This window comes from Equus caballus, chromosome 6 (assembly GCF_041296265.1).
Source record: "Equus caballus isolate H_3958 breed thoroughbred chromosome 6, TB-T2T, whole genome shotgun sequence".
Classification (NCBI taxonomy): domain Eukaryota; kingdom Metazoa; phylum Chordata; class Mammalia; order Perissodactyla; family Equidae; genus Equus; species Equus caballus.
In genome coordinates, this window is record NC_091689.1 from 60,478,902 (window position 1) to 60,495,525 (window position 16,624).

The 16,624-nt window shown below is 36.6% G+C and overlaps 1 protein-coding gene across 4 annotated transcripts in view; it reads left to right on the forward strand.

The window, feature by feature from the left end:
- The window catches only part of SLCO1B3 (solute carrier organic anion transporter family member 1B3), a 77,560-nt gene that overhangs the window by 54,177 nt on the left and 6,759 nt on the right, over nt 1–16,624 (forward strand). For all 4 annotated transcript variants that reach the window (XM_023642201.2, XM_023642200.2, XM_070269208.1 and 1 more), the window contains 6 exon segments: nt 278–520; nt 2,086–2,250; nt 3,649–3,844; nt 6,723–6,888; nt 9,040–9,224; nt 15,199–15,263. In XM_023642201.2, coding sequence (XP_023497969.1) covers nt 278–520; nt 2,086–2,250; nt 3,649–3,844; nt 6,723–6,888; nt 9,040–9,224; nt 15,199–15,263 — 1,020 coding nt within the window.

Here is a 16,624-nt window from a genome sequence, read left to right on the forward strand (position 1 = left end):
CACTAGGAAAGCCACCAATTTCACACAGTCTCAGGCAAAGACAACAATGTCATGACTGAGTCTTGGACAAAAGTAATTGTGAGATGTTATTAAATGTTAGACTTGTCCTGATTTTAGAGGTGACGAAGTGTGAAAAAAAGAAAACAATGTCTTGGAATTGATGAAATGTAGTTTACTTTCTTCATCTGTGGAGGACAGCAATCATTACCATTACTGCCTAGAATATATTGCATTTCAAAATGATTTTTGACTAGCCTCTTCTAATTCTTTATTCTAGGAAGTATCAGAATAACTCCTAGCGACTCTCGCTGGGTTGGTGCTTGGTGGCTTGGTTTCCTTGTGGCTGGATTATTATCCATTATTTCTTCCATACCATTCTTTTTCTTGCCCTCAAGTCTGGATAAACCACAGAAAGAAAGGAAAGTTTCGATATCTTCACATTTGCTCAAAACAAATGAGGAAAAAAGTCAAACGACTAATTTGACCAACCCTAGGCAAAAGCTTACTGAGCACATAACTGGTAAGTATTTCACATTTATAGTCAATTTGGAATTGTTAATCCCAGTAAAAGGGAGGAGTGAGTGTTCCAAACTAAGTCATATCCAATCAACTGGAGTTAGCTTTCTTCTGTACTAAATTTAGCTGAATTATTTTTCCAAGATTTCTACTAATAAATTTTTTCTGAACACACACCAACTCTCTGAAGAGAAGATTAGGTTTGAGGTCTTTAGCAGGGAGAAACAAATGAAAGGCTAAAAATATATGTAACTCGTAAACCAAAGACCGTATATGTATTTCCAAATTATATAATGTAAATTATGAGGGTTAAAAGGACTGTAATATTCCATTCATCCATTCGTTTATTTATTCATCCACAAATAGTACCAGGCACTATACTGTGCTCTGTGATAGAATATTCCTTCTATTTTTCAAGAATTTACAATCTAGTGGGTTGTATCAAGAAACATATAGATAATTGCAATATAGTGTTTAAGTACTATGGTAAAGTTAGCATAAGAAATTATGAATGCTTATAAATTGGGCAACTGAGCTCTTCTTAGGTGGATAGAAGGAGTAAGGAGAAGGAAGTCAGAGGAAGCTTCTCTCTAGATAATTAGAGTAAGATTATTTTCTTGGTAATTATATAGAAAAAATTTTGTCCACCTAAATATTTAAAAATGAAGTAGAAGCAACAATGGTAACGATTATCAGGATCAATCACGTGAATAAGGATCGTGCCCACTTGATAGTGCCTTCCCTGTCACACATAAGCCCTGAGGGCTAATCAAGAACAATTTAGGAGCAATAATCTGGAGAATGATCCAGCAGTAGCCAGAGCAAGATAGTTGAAACAATGAGGTAACAGCACAGTTTTCACATTGCACAGAAATGGTGGAGTAGTGAAAGTAAAGTTAACTTTTTTTTTTTTTAAAGATTTTATTTTTTCCTTTTTCTCCCCTAAGCCCCCCGGTACATAGTTGTGTATTCTTCGTTGTGGGTTCTTCTAGTTGTGGCATGTGGGACGCTGCCTCAGCGTGGTCTGATGAGCAGTGCCATGTCCGCGCCCAGGATTCGAACTAATGAAACACTGGGCCGCCTGCAGCGGAGCGCGCGAACTTAACCACTTGGCCACGGGGCCAGCCCCCAAAAGTTATTAACTTTTAATAAATAAGAGACGTTGCATGTCTTATTCACTTTTGTTTCTTGAACATCTAGCATATTGTCTGGTATCCAATTGAAAACCAAATATTTGTTGAATGAATGAATGAATGATGTATGCAATTGTATGGTATAGTGCTAAAATAACCAAATATGAAGTGAACAAAGGAAGTTGTGAAGCAGCATGTTTGTATAATCCCACTTGGGGGTAAAATGAACTAACTAACTAAATATCAAGGTACATATGGAAAAACCAGAAGAAATATACAAAAAGCTGTTGAGAGCAGGATTGCAGGGTCCTGTGACTTTCTGTGTTATGAATTTATGTAATTTTAAATCTTATAAACTTTATATTTACAAGATTAAGATATTAATAGGTATTTAAGCTGCACCATAATATTTTCTTTATTTTGATGTTTATTATAGGCCTCATCCAGTCCTTGAAAAGCATCCTTACCAATCCCCTATACATGATAGTACTGTTTTTGACATGGCTACAAATCAGCAGTTTTATTGGTGCTTTTACTTATGCCTTCAAATATGTAGAACAGCAGTATGGTCAGTCAGCGTCTGAGACTAACATGTTGTTTGGTAAGTCACATTGTTTATGTCTGCTTGATAAGCAATTTTACCAAATAATTGAGTTCCAAGTGACATTTTCTTGTGAAGGCAATTTCATATTTTAATGAATATAATTTCCATTTACTCTTTTGCAAATCTTAGCAAATTTGCCAATCTTCTGATCTCATCATTATTCTGCATTTGAAGTTGCATCTCATGCTATTTTTGAGATGAACTCCCGAAGGAAAAGTTGCATGTAAATGAGACATTTAGACATGATATCTGCATCATTGGATCTTATCATTTAGTGCTGAGGTCCTGAGATAAATCCTTTTGTAACATAATTATTATAATTCCATAATTCATAGACTAGGAATCAGGATCCAGCTACTTGCAAAAAATAGGACATTAATGTTTCCAAGAGAAAAATCAATTCTAAGTCATTGTTGATATCTGCATAATTCAAAACAAATGTTATATTTTAGAGAGGTTTTGTGCTACATTATCTATTTCCAAGGACGTATTGAGACTTGCTTATGAGAGAGAGGTTTTCTTATATCATTCTTTCCCCACGCCAGGATAAGAGAAGATTCTTAAGAGCAGAATCTTGTATTATTATTATTATTACATTCTTTAGAATGTATATAATCCAGGACAGTGCCCAGCACATGGTAGAAACTCACTAAACACTTGATACATTAAACTGAATTTATCAAGTGGTATGCAAATAGGTCATAAGCGAACAAGAAAATAGTAATTCTGTATGATGCTATTATTGAACTTAAGATAAAAATTTAAACTGTAAAAGTTGTTTGACTCCCAATAAGGTTCTCAGCTGAATTTTTTTGTTAGAGGAGTCTTCGTCTTTAATGACTCTTGCAGGACAATGAAATGAAAAAGTTATAAGAAGAATTGGTCATTTTTAGTACCCTATCTAGGTCTGTTTATCATCTCAGAGTATATATGTGTTTGGATGAATATAGAAGAGATATTAATTCAAGTATTCGATTCTAAAGTACTGGGCAAATTTGGAATGAGTTTTTAAGGATCAGAACTCTTCATTTTGAGGAGATGTAAAAGATTTTAGATGGTAGAATGAAAGTCTCATAGGTAGGACAATGATGTTTTGTTGTTTTTCAGAAAGAAAAATGCACCTCATAGAAACTATCTGTTCAGACATACAAGTATCTCAGTCACTGCCTTTTGTTTGCTATTGGGGAAACCAAACCCTCAGCACTGGCAGGAATAAATTATTTCTGTCTCTCCCAAATGGTACACTGGTCCCCTACCTCCATTCTGGCCTGCCAGCCTTCTATTTAAGAAATAATAAAAGTAGATGAATTTGGTTGGTATAGACTGTGTTTCATATTTAAAGACATTTCAGAATAATCATATTTATGTAATTATAATTTTTTCTCTTATTTCTAGGAATGACAGCCATACCGACTATTTCAATTGGAATGTTTACAGGAGGATATATCACTAAAAAATTCAAATTTACTTTGCTTGGATTTGCCAAATTTTCATTTGCTACCAGCCTAGTGAGCTTCTCATTTCATCTGTTAAATTTTGCGCTAGTCTGTGAAAGCAAACCAGTAGCCGGCCTAACCTTGACCTATGATGGGTTTGTATCTATCAATTGCATAATGTGTAAACTATGCAATGTAGAAGACTCTATAAGGAAAATACGGCAGATAGCAATTTTAACTAAGCTTTCTTTTAATTGAGAGAAATTTCAACTTTATTCTTAAAACATCCATTTCTTAAGGTCTCAAAAAGCCCTCCTTTTATTCCTTCCTTAAAGAAAAGCAACATAGAATGTAACAACAATAGCTACCATTTACGGGTGCTTGCAATGAGTGACACGCATTTTTATCCACATTTTATAGATAGAGAAAGCAAAGCTTAGATACAGATTACATGGCTAGCAATGATAAGATTCTGACATGTTTGGGGTTTTTGACTCCAAAACTCTTACTCTCAACCACTACAGTCTTGGATGGACCACAAGAGGAATATAAACGACATTTTCCAAAAGTAACAGAATGATCTTTACGGTTAATTTTGATGTTTAAACAACAATCTTTATTATAAAACACTTCCTCACATTGTACTGAATTCTCCTTTTCTGCAAGCTTATACTGTTTCTTCTTCCATTGTCTTCATTAGAAGTAAAATTAATACATATCCTATGTATAGTAAAATGTTAGACCCTAGAAAACCTTTTCCATTATTATCAAGTGTTGTGAAGTATTTCTAATGTTACGCTCTCTACCCTATATCAAGGGCAAGATTCCTGTGCAGATTTCTTATCATCTCCTGAATAGAGGTAACAATTTAAGCATAGGAATGTTCACATTTAAGCAACAAAGAAAGATTCTTGGATCACAGTTCAGTAATCATACTCCTTAGTCCTGCTTGTTGGCTCTGAGCTTTTAAACTCTGGATCCTATGAGGCGTCAATTTTAACTTGTCAAATCTTCCCACATTTCCTTACCTAAATTCTTGGAGACTTGCCAATTTAGTCTTGAATTATCTCCCCACTTCATCCTAATCCTGACTGTTGTTGATTACGCCTATCCACCATCACTCTCTCTGGTAAATCAAAGTACAGAGTACCTAGAACATTGAACTTCAGAGGTAAAAGAACCTTAGAGATCATGCAGCCCAAAAGTCATATCCTTTTCCTTTATTAGTTGAGACCCAGAGAAATGGACTTGTTTGAAGTCATACAAAGACTTCACACTAATGCTGTACGACATCATTTGTTCCAAGGGCCCCCTGGTTGTCAGGGCAGGCTTTAGCCTAAAGCCAGTTCCTTGAAAACAAGTATAATAGCTGCACCATCTATTTAAAAGAAGGCAGCTAGAGTTCTATGGGATTTTTTTTCATTCAGTAAAATTTTGCTGAGCGCCTCCTTAGAGCCCAAGAAGATTTATAGGATACACCAACGTTCTTGTGGAACTCATAGTCTAATAATAGCAAATAGAATCAATGTATTCAGCATTTGTGAAATTCTAGTCAGTGGGATAAATTTTTAAAGTATGAATTAGTGCAGAGGTTCTCAGAATGTGGTCTGAGGGTCTATAGGGGCTCCTGAGACTTTATCAGAGGGTCAACAAATTCTAAACTATTTTTATAGTAATACCAAGATGGTGTTTGCCTTTTTCATTCTCATTTTCTCATGAGTGTATAATGACGTTTTCTAAGGCTACAGATGTGTAATGATAACCTCAGTTTGATGGGTAATGACATATGTGCTTGTCATGTATTAAAACTTTCTTAGTTTTAATTTTTAATAGCGCATATATCAATAGATATAACCTACTTGAACAAAAAACCTTCGGGGACCTCAAGAATTTTTGAGAGTGTGAAGGACTGCTGAGAACAAAAAGTTTGAGAACTGCCAATTAATTTTTTTCCAAAAAATTCCTACTAGGTTGAGTTATCGTCTATGACTTAAAAATGGTAAAACTGATTTTAGAAAGAGTAGTCACATTGCTGTGAAGCGGCAGAACTAATGTGAACATAAGAGTATCTGACTGTAATGTCTGACCTTGGTTATTAATCATTATGTCCCCACCCCCAGTCATATGTCTTCATATGTCCTCAAGCAGAATTAGGTATTAGATGCTTTTTAGTAAAATTATTGATAATAGAATTTCTGAATCTACTTTTTTCTTCCTTTATGTAAATTACTTTCTTATTTAAGAATAATTCATCAGTCCTCGATAATTATCAAGATTTTTACCCAAAACAGAAGAATAATTTTAAATATTTATAAGATGAAAATTAATCATACAAATAATCTATTTTGCAATTTTAGCCATTTTATAAGATTATATTTTATGGCTATAACCGTGTTTACAGTAAATCATTATAAAGTATGTTGTGGTTTTATTTGAAAAGTTTATGGAGTTTTCCTAGTCTTTCTCAACTGATTCTTTTGTTATTGATTTCTACAAATTGATCCTCAGGGGTTCTGTTTTGACCATGTCGAATTCTTTTCTCATGTAGTTAGAATATAGATTTATAAATTCAACATAGTTAAATAACATTCACAGATTCATGAGACTTCACAGTGAACTGGGAGGAAACTTAACCTAATGTCATTATCTTACTGAAGAGAAACTGAGTCTCAGAAAAATGAAATGACTTATTTAATGAGTAATTTCTTGATAGAATCACAAAGACCTCTCATCTAAGTCTTACTTATCCTCTTTGGGTTCTTTTTTTATGTTTTACTTTCTCTAGGTCATAAATCATGTCTGGATAAAGGTGGAGGGTGAAAAAGTTAATGAGCATAAAAAAAAAATTTGCCATGTTGGTGTCATCACTCATCAAATTTCTCTAATTAAAGGACACTCTTTCCCTTATTTCTCCTCTTCCCTCCTCTCTCCTCTTCTGTTCCCTTCTTTTCTCTTCTCTTTCCCTCCTCATCTTCCTCCTCCTTCTTCTTTCTCTGTCTCTCTTTTTGATATATATCTATCATATATTTTCAGAAATAATCCAGTGGCATCTCATATAAATGTACCACTTTCTTATTGCAACTCAGACTGCAATTGTGATAAAAATCAATGGGAACCAGTCTGTGGGTACAATGGAATCACTTACGTATCACCTTGTCTAGCAGGATGCAATTCTTCAAGTGGCAATAAAAAGCCAATAGTGAGTATTAGTTTTTACTTCCTCTCCTCTCGTTAATCAAAATTGCAAGTTTGATTTAACAATTACTTATCAAATCTTTCTATAACTAAGGTCTCCAGCAAAAAGATGAAAGAAAAAGACTCTTAATATTGTCTGTCATTGTGATGGCTGTGATGTTGTGTAAACAAAGCCTCATGTAAAATCTTGCTTGGGACACAAATAGGTTTTCCTGTTGCTTGAATTCTCATTTGAGATTACTCTTGCTTTTTCCCCTTAAGTTTATAAGAATACGACCTTCTAGAATCTAACTGCATTTAGGATCTCTAGGAAGCATCTCATTTGACTAAAGTATGTGATTTCCATTAAGTTGGAGATACTTTACCCTTCAGAAGTTAGAGAAAAGTCCTGAGCCAACCCCTTGTCAGCACTTCCTGCCTTCCAGGACAACAATCAATATGCAATTTTGCATATAGATTCTGATGAGTTTATCTCTAGATTCATTACCCTTTTGACTTTCCAAGAAATTAATCAATGTTTCATGTTCACTTGACTATCCAAATCTTGGTTTCCAGCTTTGATTTGCCCAAGGCTGGCACTTCTTCTACCCAGTATAACTTGCTGTTCTGCTTACCTGGTGCTAACATCTCCCATAGAAATGCCAACTGCTTCTTTACTCAAAATATTCCCTTTCACACAAACTATGGGTTCTCCCAGTATGATGTTCTCTATTCTACTCCAATCTACTGAATATCTCACAAAGTTGGGGAGCATTTCCTGGACCCTTTTGCTATCACCAGCATAGGTAATACAATCAGCTATGATCATTGGTCTCTAGCATACCCTTCTGTCTTTGATTTTCAAAATTTTTCCGTCTTTCTCTTGTCCATAGTCCTACTAATTTTACTATTGAAGGGCACTGACAACTTTGAAGAGCAAAGCACCTAGATTCTATGATGCTGGGCCATAAATTTGTACAAATATGGCCCAAGGACTATGCTTAAAAACCCACATCTCATATTCATGACTATCATGCCTTTCACTGAGAGTACCCCCACTTAATCCTTGATCCCACTTTGCACATTAGTGAAGACCTGGAAGAGACATAAGTTAGAATCTTAAAGAGAGCTCTGTCTGCTATGGAGACATCATCTTCTTAATACTGGCAATGACTATACCATTTGTGAGCTACTGGTGAGTTCTTTTACCAAATCGTTAGTAATAAACCATCCCTTTTAAATCACTCAAAATAATGTTTTTTGTGCCTAAGTTTGATTTTATTGGCCAGTAGGCTTGCTACATAAAGGATTCCTCCATATAATCCCTAGTGAAAAAGTAAAGCTTGGCCATCAATAAGTATGGATTCAAATTCTTCGTCAGTTCTCTTTCAATAATTGGTCTTTAGCACTAACAGCTTCAAACTTCCCTTAAACCTTAGTTTAGCCTAGACTCAGAACAGAATTTATAAAAGTCACCTATCTGCATCAACTCCCTGCCAAATTAAATCTCTAAAATCATTTGTTCCTAAGTTTTCACTTTCTGTGGTCTAACTGTTAGGGTATTCTGTTGTGTTGAACCTCTCTGGTAATAACATCATCTATCATATAATCTGTCATTATGCTCTAGGATGTTGTGCTGGCTAACCAAAGTAGAATTCCAGCACCCCTGCCTGGCCTCTTTTCCCTGGGACTCTGCCCCATTCCGATGGGTAGCTCAAGCCCAGGTTTTGGCCATCTCAAACTACTATATTTTCTGGATTCCCTGGGTAATCCCTCCACAGGCACTGTCCCTGACACTTATAGAGATTGTTAAAGAGCATCAGTAGGTGTGCTATGGAAAGTAAAAGTGAGTGGAAGAGAAATAGTAAGAAGAATTTATATTCATGTGAAAATTATATACAGAATTTCACACTAACTTCTTCTATTCTTTTCTGTTTTTTAAATTAGAAATGAATTAAATGTTAACAGTGAATTGCATTTTCTTGTCTAGGAAAGAATCCAGAAAATTATTTTGCTTTTCAACTATTAAGCAACTGTATTTTTAGACTGTTTTCTTTAAAAACTGTAAATATTTTGGCTTGGATAAATGAGACTTCTTTAAATATAATGGAATGTACTTACAGCCTGGTCGGATTTTGCAAATATGTTCTGTAATATTTCAAAAACTGTTTTTTAGGTGTTTTATAACTGTAGTTGTGTGGAAGCAACTGGTTTCCAGAATGGAAATAACTCGGCTCATTTGGGTGAATGCCCAAGAGATGATAAATGTAAAAGAAAATTTTATTTTTATTTGGCAGTGCAAACCATGTATCATTTTTTCACTGCATTGGGAGGCGCCTCAACTTTCATGCTTATTTTTAAGTGAGTATGATTTTTTAAAGCAATTTTATGTGTACTAGATTATAAACACACCTAATAAATGTACATATTTTTTCATAATGTATTCGAAATTCAAATTGATATTTTGTTACATTTTAATTTTCTAAGAATGCATTTTCTTAGGACTGTTGTGATCCTTCAAATGCCATAATTAGCAACAATTTTGTCCGATTCTTCCATTACAAAATCTAGCTTCCATACTTTCTCATTTTACAAAGAATTTTAAGACACAGACCGACTGACAGTTGCTTCAATCATGAAAGAATGCCTGTATGATTCTAAAATAACTTCTAATTTTGAGATGCTTTGCATTCTGATCGACCTGTCAGGGTAAATCGTCTATTGGTTTCATTGAAAGAAAACATTTGGGAACCAGACTGTATAATATGCTTCAGTCTATGATATTCCAAAGCTTTTAATCCACCCTCAGAATGGCTTTTGACCTAGTCTCTCATAATGCCCCGATAGACAAGAGAAAAATATATGAACAGAATTCATTCCTTTCTTCATTCATTTGACAAATATTTAGACCATGCTTGATAAAGAAAATTCCATGGTGAATAAAACAGATAAAGTGCCTGTTCTTATACAGCTTAGAGTATGACAGAGAAGACCTGAGACAAATAAGCTTAAAAATAAACATGTAATTACAAATTGTGATTAGTACTAATAAGGGAGAAGAGTGCTATTAAAGGAAAGATAAGTGGAAACCTAATTTAGAGTTGAGGTGAGGAGCTGTGAGGAGGAGGACTCAGAAAGTACTTGTCAAAAAAAGTGGCATTTAGTTTAAAGATCTAGAGAATAAATTAAAGTTAACCAAATGAAGAACTTTAAAGGAAGAGATTCTAGGTATCAATTCCTTCCAGGCAGGAAAGAGCTGGGGTGTTTGGGGAACAAAAAGAACCAGTTGATTGAAATATACTGAATGAGAGAGGTACGGCTCAAGATAAGATTGGAGAATTAGGAACGGAGCAGATAATACAAGCCTTATTGCTTAATCATTCAATCACCTAAAACTGAAAACATATAAAGACTTGCATGCAGGTCTTAAAAATATACACGTATAACTATGGTGACCTGGGTTAACATCTAATTATATTTTTAAGAACTAAGTAGTTGACCACAGATTCACTGTCAGCCAACAGCATGACATGGAAGGGAAAGGAAACAAATGTATTAACTTTTGCTAAAATGAGTACAGACTGGTAAACTGAGTCTACAGTTGTTTAAATTCTACTCTGACCCCAAATCTTGTCAAATTATTCATTATAATTTATTCCACAGATATAGCTCTACCTTAAGATAAAATGTTGTCTACTCAAAAGGAGAAGTCTTCCATATTTGCCAGATTACAGATTCATCAACTTACAGGAAGTCATCTCAAAACTCCACATTAGCTTCCATCTCAACAGGTCTTAGCCTCTTAATTTAAAATCTTTCATAAGGAGAAAAAGGGTTTCAGATATCACTGTTCCATTGTTGATGATAGCTTTATCTTATTAAGAAAGTGGTTAAGATCAACATTACCATTTATCAAAAACATTTATTGATCTCTCACCAGCCTCCAATTTTATTGAAAGAAAACATGTGAAACAGACCGTAGAATAAAAATATAAACTTCATCCTATTACTAATTTTCCAATGCTTACATCATAAGGTTACTGTTAAAACTAGACTATAGACTAAGGAGGAGGGATGATATTTTCTTAGTCAGTATATATTCATGATATGTGTCGGGCACAGTTCTAGGCTCTGAGGACAGTCCTGTGAACAAAAGTGATAGAGGCCCTGCTTTCATTAGCTTCCAGTGAGGGTGAGTGGATGGGTATAGGAGAAGAAACAATAAATAAATAAGTAGATACGTAAAATAGAAGAAGCGTTAAGCATTAGGAAGAAAAATAAATCACAAGACAAATATAGAAAAGATGATAAAATATTAATGTTTGGAAATCTGGGTGAAAGGAACTAGGAGGGTATTCTTTGTACTATTCTTGAAGCTTTTATGAAAATCTGAAATAATTTCAAAACAATTTTTTTGAAGGGAAGGGGGTTTCTGACTTTTCCCTCCCAAGTATTTGAAGGTTCAACCCCCCTGTGAATCTTTAAAAACTGGACATGAGTAGAAGAAGAAGACTCACCATTAAGAGCTCCTCTCCTCTTATCAAAAGCCACCCTCTCTGCAAGAATAGTTAAGTCGTGAAGAAATCCACATATCATAGAGTAACCAAGCCTAAAGCTGTGATCAGGATGTGGATGATAAACAACCCTACTTCACTTCTACAAAGTGTAGTCAATCTAGTGAGCATTTTCCTGGAGCCACAACATTTATTCAATCATGTATGTGAGCTACTGAAAGGGATCAGTCACTAAGCTGGACCATGCCCTGCCGTGAACATCTGAACCTCCAGCCTCACCAGGTCAGGGGTCTGTCTCTCCCATAGAATGCAATTGACCAATCACTGCAAATCCAAAAAACGGAAACACAAGAAAAGTCTAACAACAAATTCTTTGGTATGCTGCTCAGGCCCTCAGCAGAGCCCACCATTACTAAATTTTGGTGAAGAAGCAAGCACACTTCATCTTCGTTAACTGGGATTTTGATCATCCTACATCTCTGTAACTGGTAATGCAGGATCTATCTGGGGATCCCCATTGCACTGCCCCCATAGCTTGGCTTGATGTGCTCCCAGAGAGGGAAAGGGAAGACCATAGATGAGAATAACCAGATGAAAAAAAGAAAGAAAGAAAAGGGGCAGGGGCTGATAAGCAGGACTAGTTCAGATATTGTGCATTGGAAGTCATTTGACCAGAAACTTGAATAAAGATTGAAGGTACAAGCCATGCTGATATGGTGATAGGTGAAGAGCAATCGAGGCAAGTACAGGCAAATGTGAAGGCCTTGAGGTGGAGCATACTTGACATGTACAAGATCAGCAAGAGACTGTGAGGAAGAGAGAGGTAAAAATTGCAATGAGAGAGCTAGCATGGTCCAGATAATACAGACCCTGTGGTTCACGGTAAAGACTTTGGAGTTTATTATAATTGTATTGAGAGGCCAGCAGAGAGACTTAAGCATTAGAATTGTACAACTGACTTATCCATTTAGGAGATCCCTCTTGCTGTTGTGTGGAGAACATGTTTTTGGGGAGAAAAGAATGGAATCGGGGAAAACAGAAGGCTATGACAGTTCTTCACGGGATGGTAGGTTGATTGAGGATGGTGATGCTAAAGGAAGTGGGAAGCGATCTGAGTCTCTGTTTTGTTTTGAAAGCAAAGTGAATAGGATTTACTGATGGATTGAATGTGTTATGTAAGAAAGAAAATTTAAGGATGATCCCCGTGTTCTGGCCTGAGCTCTGGGGGGATGGTGGTACTACTGAACAAACTGGGGAAGACTAGGGAAAAGTAGGTTGGAGGAAGTGGAGAAGCAAGAATTTGTTCTATCCCCATAAGTCTGAGATACCTATTAGCTATCCAGCGATAATGTTTTATATACAATCTAACATTCAGGAGAAATATTGGAGCCAAGGACGTAAATTTTGGAATTAACAACATATAGGTGGCATTTAAATCCATGGCACTGTTGAGATCTTCTAGGGACTGAGTACAGGTAGAAACAAGATCCTAGGACCAAGACTCAGGCACTCTAACTACCGAGACCAAGAATGGGAGGAGAATCCCATCAAGGAAACTGACAAGGAGGTCCCATGAGATTGGAGAAGAACCAAGGGAGGGTAGTATCCCAAAATCCAAATGAAGAATGTATCAAGAAGGGGCAACTGTGTCAAGGGCTGCTGAGAGGTCATGGAAGTTAAGGTCTAGGAAGTAACCATTGGATTTTTTTATGTACGGGTTGCTATTATTCTTAACAAAAATAATGCATGAAGATTGGAGGAAAAGAGGCTGCTTTGCAAAGGATCGTGAAAAAAATGCAAGAAATGGAAGTGCAGATAGCCAGTAGGAAAAATTCTTATTAGGAGCCATGTTATAAAAAAAACAGCAGAGAAAATTTGTGGTAACCAACAGGGATACGGGATCAAGAATTCTGCTTATGCTTAGTGCTAGATATTGTAGCACGCTTGTGTGCTGATGAGCATTATCCAGCAGAGATGAAGGAAGCTGGTAATGCAGGAAGAAGGGGGAACAATTACAGGGTAAGATGAAAAGGGATGTGAACAAGTGCACAAAGTTTTACTCTGGAATAGAAGAGAGGGTCGTCTATGTTGGTAAAAGGTGAGTACATCCATAGCTTTAGTGAGGCAAGGGCATTGCAATTCTTTTCCTAATGCTTTTACTTTCTCTGTTAAATAAAAAGCAAGGTAATCAGCTGAGGGTGAGGAGGAACAAGGAAGAGGCTTGAGATGAGATCAGAGAATGGGGACTAGTAGTTTTGAAGACTGAGAGAATAAACTGACCTGGAAAACAGACTAGTAAAATAGAGTAGGATTGCACTGGAGGCCCCCTGGGAGTTTGTGCTTTTGAATTTAAAAGGAGCCCAGTCTGCATATTCCAATGATTTCCTCCAGTCAGTGTAGATCTTTGGGTATAGGTGCAGAAAAGGCAGAGGTTAGATGAAAGCATTTTTGTTTGTCTGAAACAAGAAAGGATGAAAGGGACAAGAAAGTCCAGGGTATATGAAAGGAGTGGTTATAACGAAAGACCATGATGAGAAAGGAAGCAAGGACGTGCAAATGGAGATGGCCTGTGGAAAGGTGGAGGAAGAGCCCTGTGGGCCTGAGGCTTGTTGGAGTTAGTTTATTAGAGGAGCAGTTTTAAGAATTAAAAGGTGGTTACAAAGAGAGAGATGTTCAAAATTGAGAATTAGAAAAGTGTGTACTGATAGGCATGACCATGGGGTGAGGGAGGTCAGACCAAGGGATGGAAGAAGGCAAGAAACTGGGAGACCAGAGCATTGGGAGGATGGTATACATGGCTATTAATATAACTAGGGGGGCCAGCCCAGTCAAGTAGTAGTTAAGTTCTTGCTCTCCACTTTGGTGGCCTGGGGTTTGCTGGTTTGGATCCCAGGCATGAACCTACACGCCACTTATCAAGCCATGCTGTGGCAGCATCCCACATACAAAAAATAGGGGAAGATTGGCACAGATATTAGCTCAGCAACAATCCTTCTCAAGCAAAAAGAAGAAGATTGGCAACAGATGTTAGCTCAGGGCCAATCTTCCTCACCAAAAACATAATAATAACTTTTTATATCAGTTAATTCAGTATTTCAGCAATATTTCAGCAAAAACAGGATTTTGGAGCCTCAATCACCCTCTCCCCACCCTGCCACTGCTGCCACATAATTCATTTTGCTTGCTATATGTTAGATCATCCCAAGGATGGTAGTGTCATCAGCTCATTGAACATAAAAAAATGTAATTGTGGAAATAACTTTCTAAATGCAAGGGTGAGTTAATTTCTAAGAGAGGATACAGATTGCTTGCTGTTTTTAAAATGACATTTAAACATACTAGACACTACAAAACAGATACCTTTTGACCCTCCTGGTTCTATTATATAGTTCATGAATCATATTAGTCAACTTTTCTGTTAACAACGATGGTAGAAAGCTCCACTAACACCTAGACCTAGATTAGTATCTGCTCATACGGCCTGTGTGAACCGAATAGGCCACACAAAATCAGTTTCTTCAAAGGCATAATAAAGTCTGTTCCAACCACTATCTCATAAGATTCTATAGAGATCAAATGTGAAAATGTTTGTTAAATTGTTGTGAAATCGAAGCACATTAAATAAATAAGGGAATAATAATTATCATTCAAATGTTTTATTTTTAAAACAACTAAAAATTTAACTTTAAATCATATCAGCTATCCACTTGGGGGTTTTCATTTGATCGTGAAGAACAATGACACTGAGAAATGTTTTAATGTTGAACTCAGTCTGGTATTTTAGAGATGTTTAGTGTTTCTTTGCCTTTATTTTATTTCAGAAATGTTCAACCTGAACTGAAATCACTGGCGGTGGGTTTTCATGCACTAACCATACGAGCACTAGGTATGATAACTATAGAGATTATAAATTCAAGATATAAATTTTTGTGTCAAAGCTCACAGGCTGAATGCAATTAATTTCCAATTGTAAGAAAGTGAAAAAAAGGTGTAAGTAAAAAACATTTTTATTTTTGTGGTAAATGAAAAATAATGAGAGGAAAACTGAGTGGCCGAAAAAGAGACTTTGTTAATTCTGGTGAAAGTCAAATTAGAATAAGGACTCATCCTATTTGTTTTACCTTCTTTCTAACACCAAGATAGATGTCTTCAAAACTGTTATACTTTCAGACTGAGGAACATTTCTTCCCACAGGCAGAGTGGAGGGCCTGCCTTCCACACTGAGGAGGTAAGGCCCCAGACAGCTGGGGAGGCCTGGAGATCTGGTCAGGCTGAGATTGTGTGAAATAACAGAAGCGGACTTTTGCTGCCCCACTTCCAATTGCCTAGTTCTCCAAGGCTGGGACAGCTAACCTTTAACAGAAGTTAAAAATGCAAGAGGAGAGGAGAACTAAAATTTTAGAATTGAGCGTCTTGGAATAAGGGGGAGTTCTGAATGAAAGAAAGCTCAAGAACTGGTGTTTTTTGTTGTTAAAGAGTAGGACTGTAGATTCCAGAGGTTAAAGGGCTATTTCTAAATATTCAAATGAGGTGATTAGCATAAGATTAGGAAATCATCCTTTCTCCCATCTTGCCATTCGCCATGTAGACCATACAGAGTCTTCTTGGTAACAGCTTCTAACCTAACTCCTGTGCGTGTTCCTTTGTAATACCTATTACCATTATATTCTCATCCCTGGGAAGTAGGAGAAGGGCCTCATGCATCCAGGGATTGGGGTGGAAGACTGATTATGGCTTGGAAGCAACCACTGATGGCGGAAGGGAAAACAAGTAGGAGGGGTCAATCCCTGGGACCCTTTGCAAGCAAAAGAAGGAAGCATAACTCTGGCCAAATTACACTGGAGATGTTGTCCAAGAAGTGTATTTGAGGAGAAGGCCACAGATCCTCAAAGGTAAAAAGAGGAACTATAAAGGGCATGGGAGAGAAGAAGAAGACGGAAGTGCTGCAGGATTCCATTACAGTTCTCTTCCCAGCATTCTCTTCGGTGCTTCTCTAATCTCCCAGCCTCTGTCCATCCTGACAGTTCCTTTAGATCCAAGGGAGATGGTTCACTCTCAGAATGTAGGCTGGAAAATGGCAACTGGAGGTCTCATATTCCTTCTGATATGCTGAAGTGAGACTGAGAAGAGAGGAAGCTCCTCTGGGACATAAAACAGGAAAAAAGGAATTTTGCCATCCTAATTGTGGGCAGCCTATTTTGATACGTCCAATACGCCACAAGAGAACCTAACTGTTTCTGTGGAAAA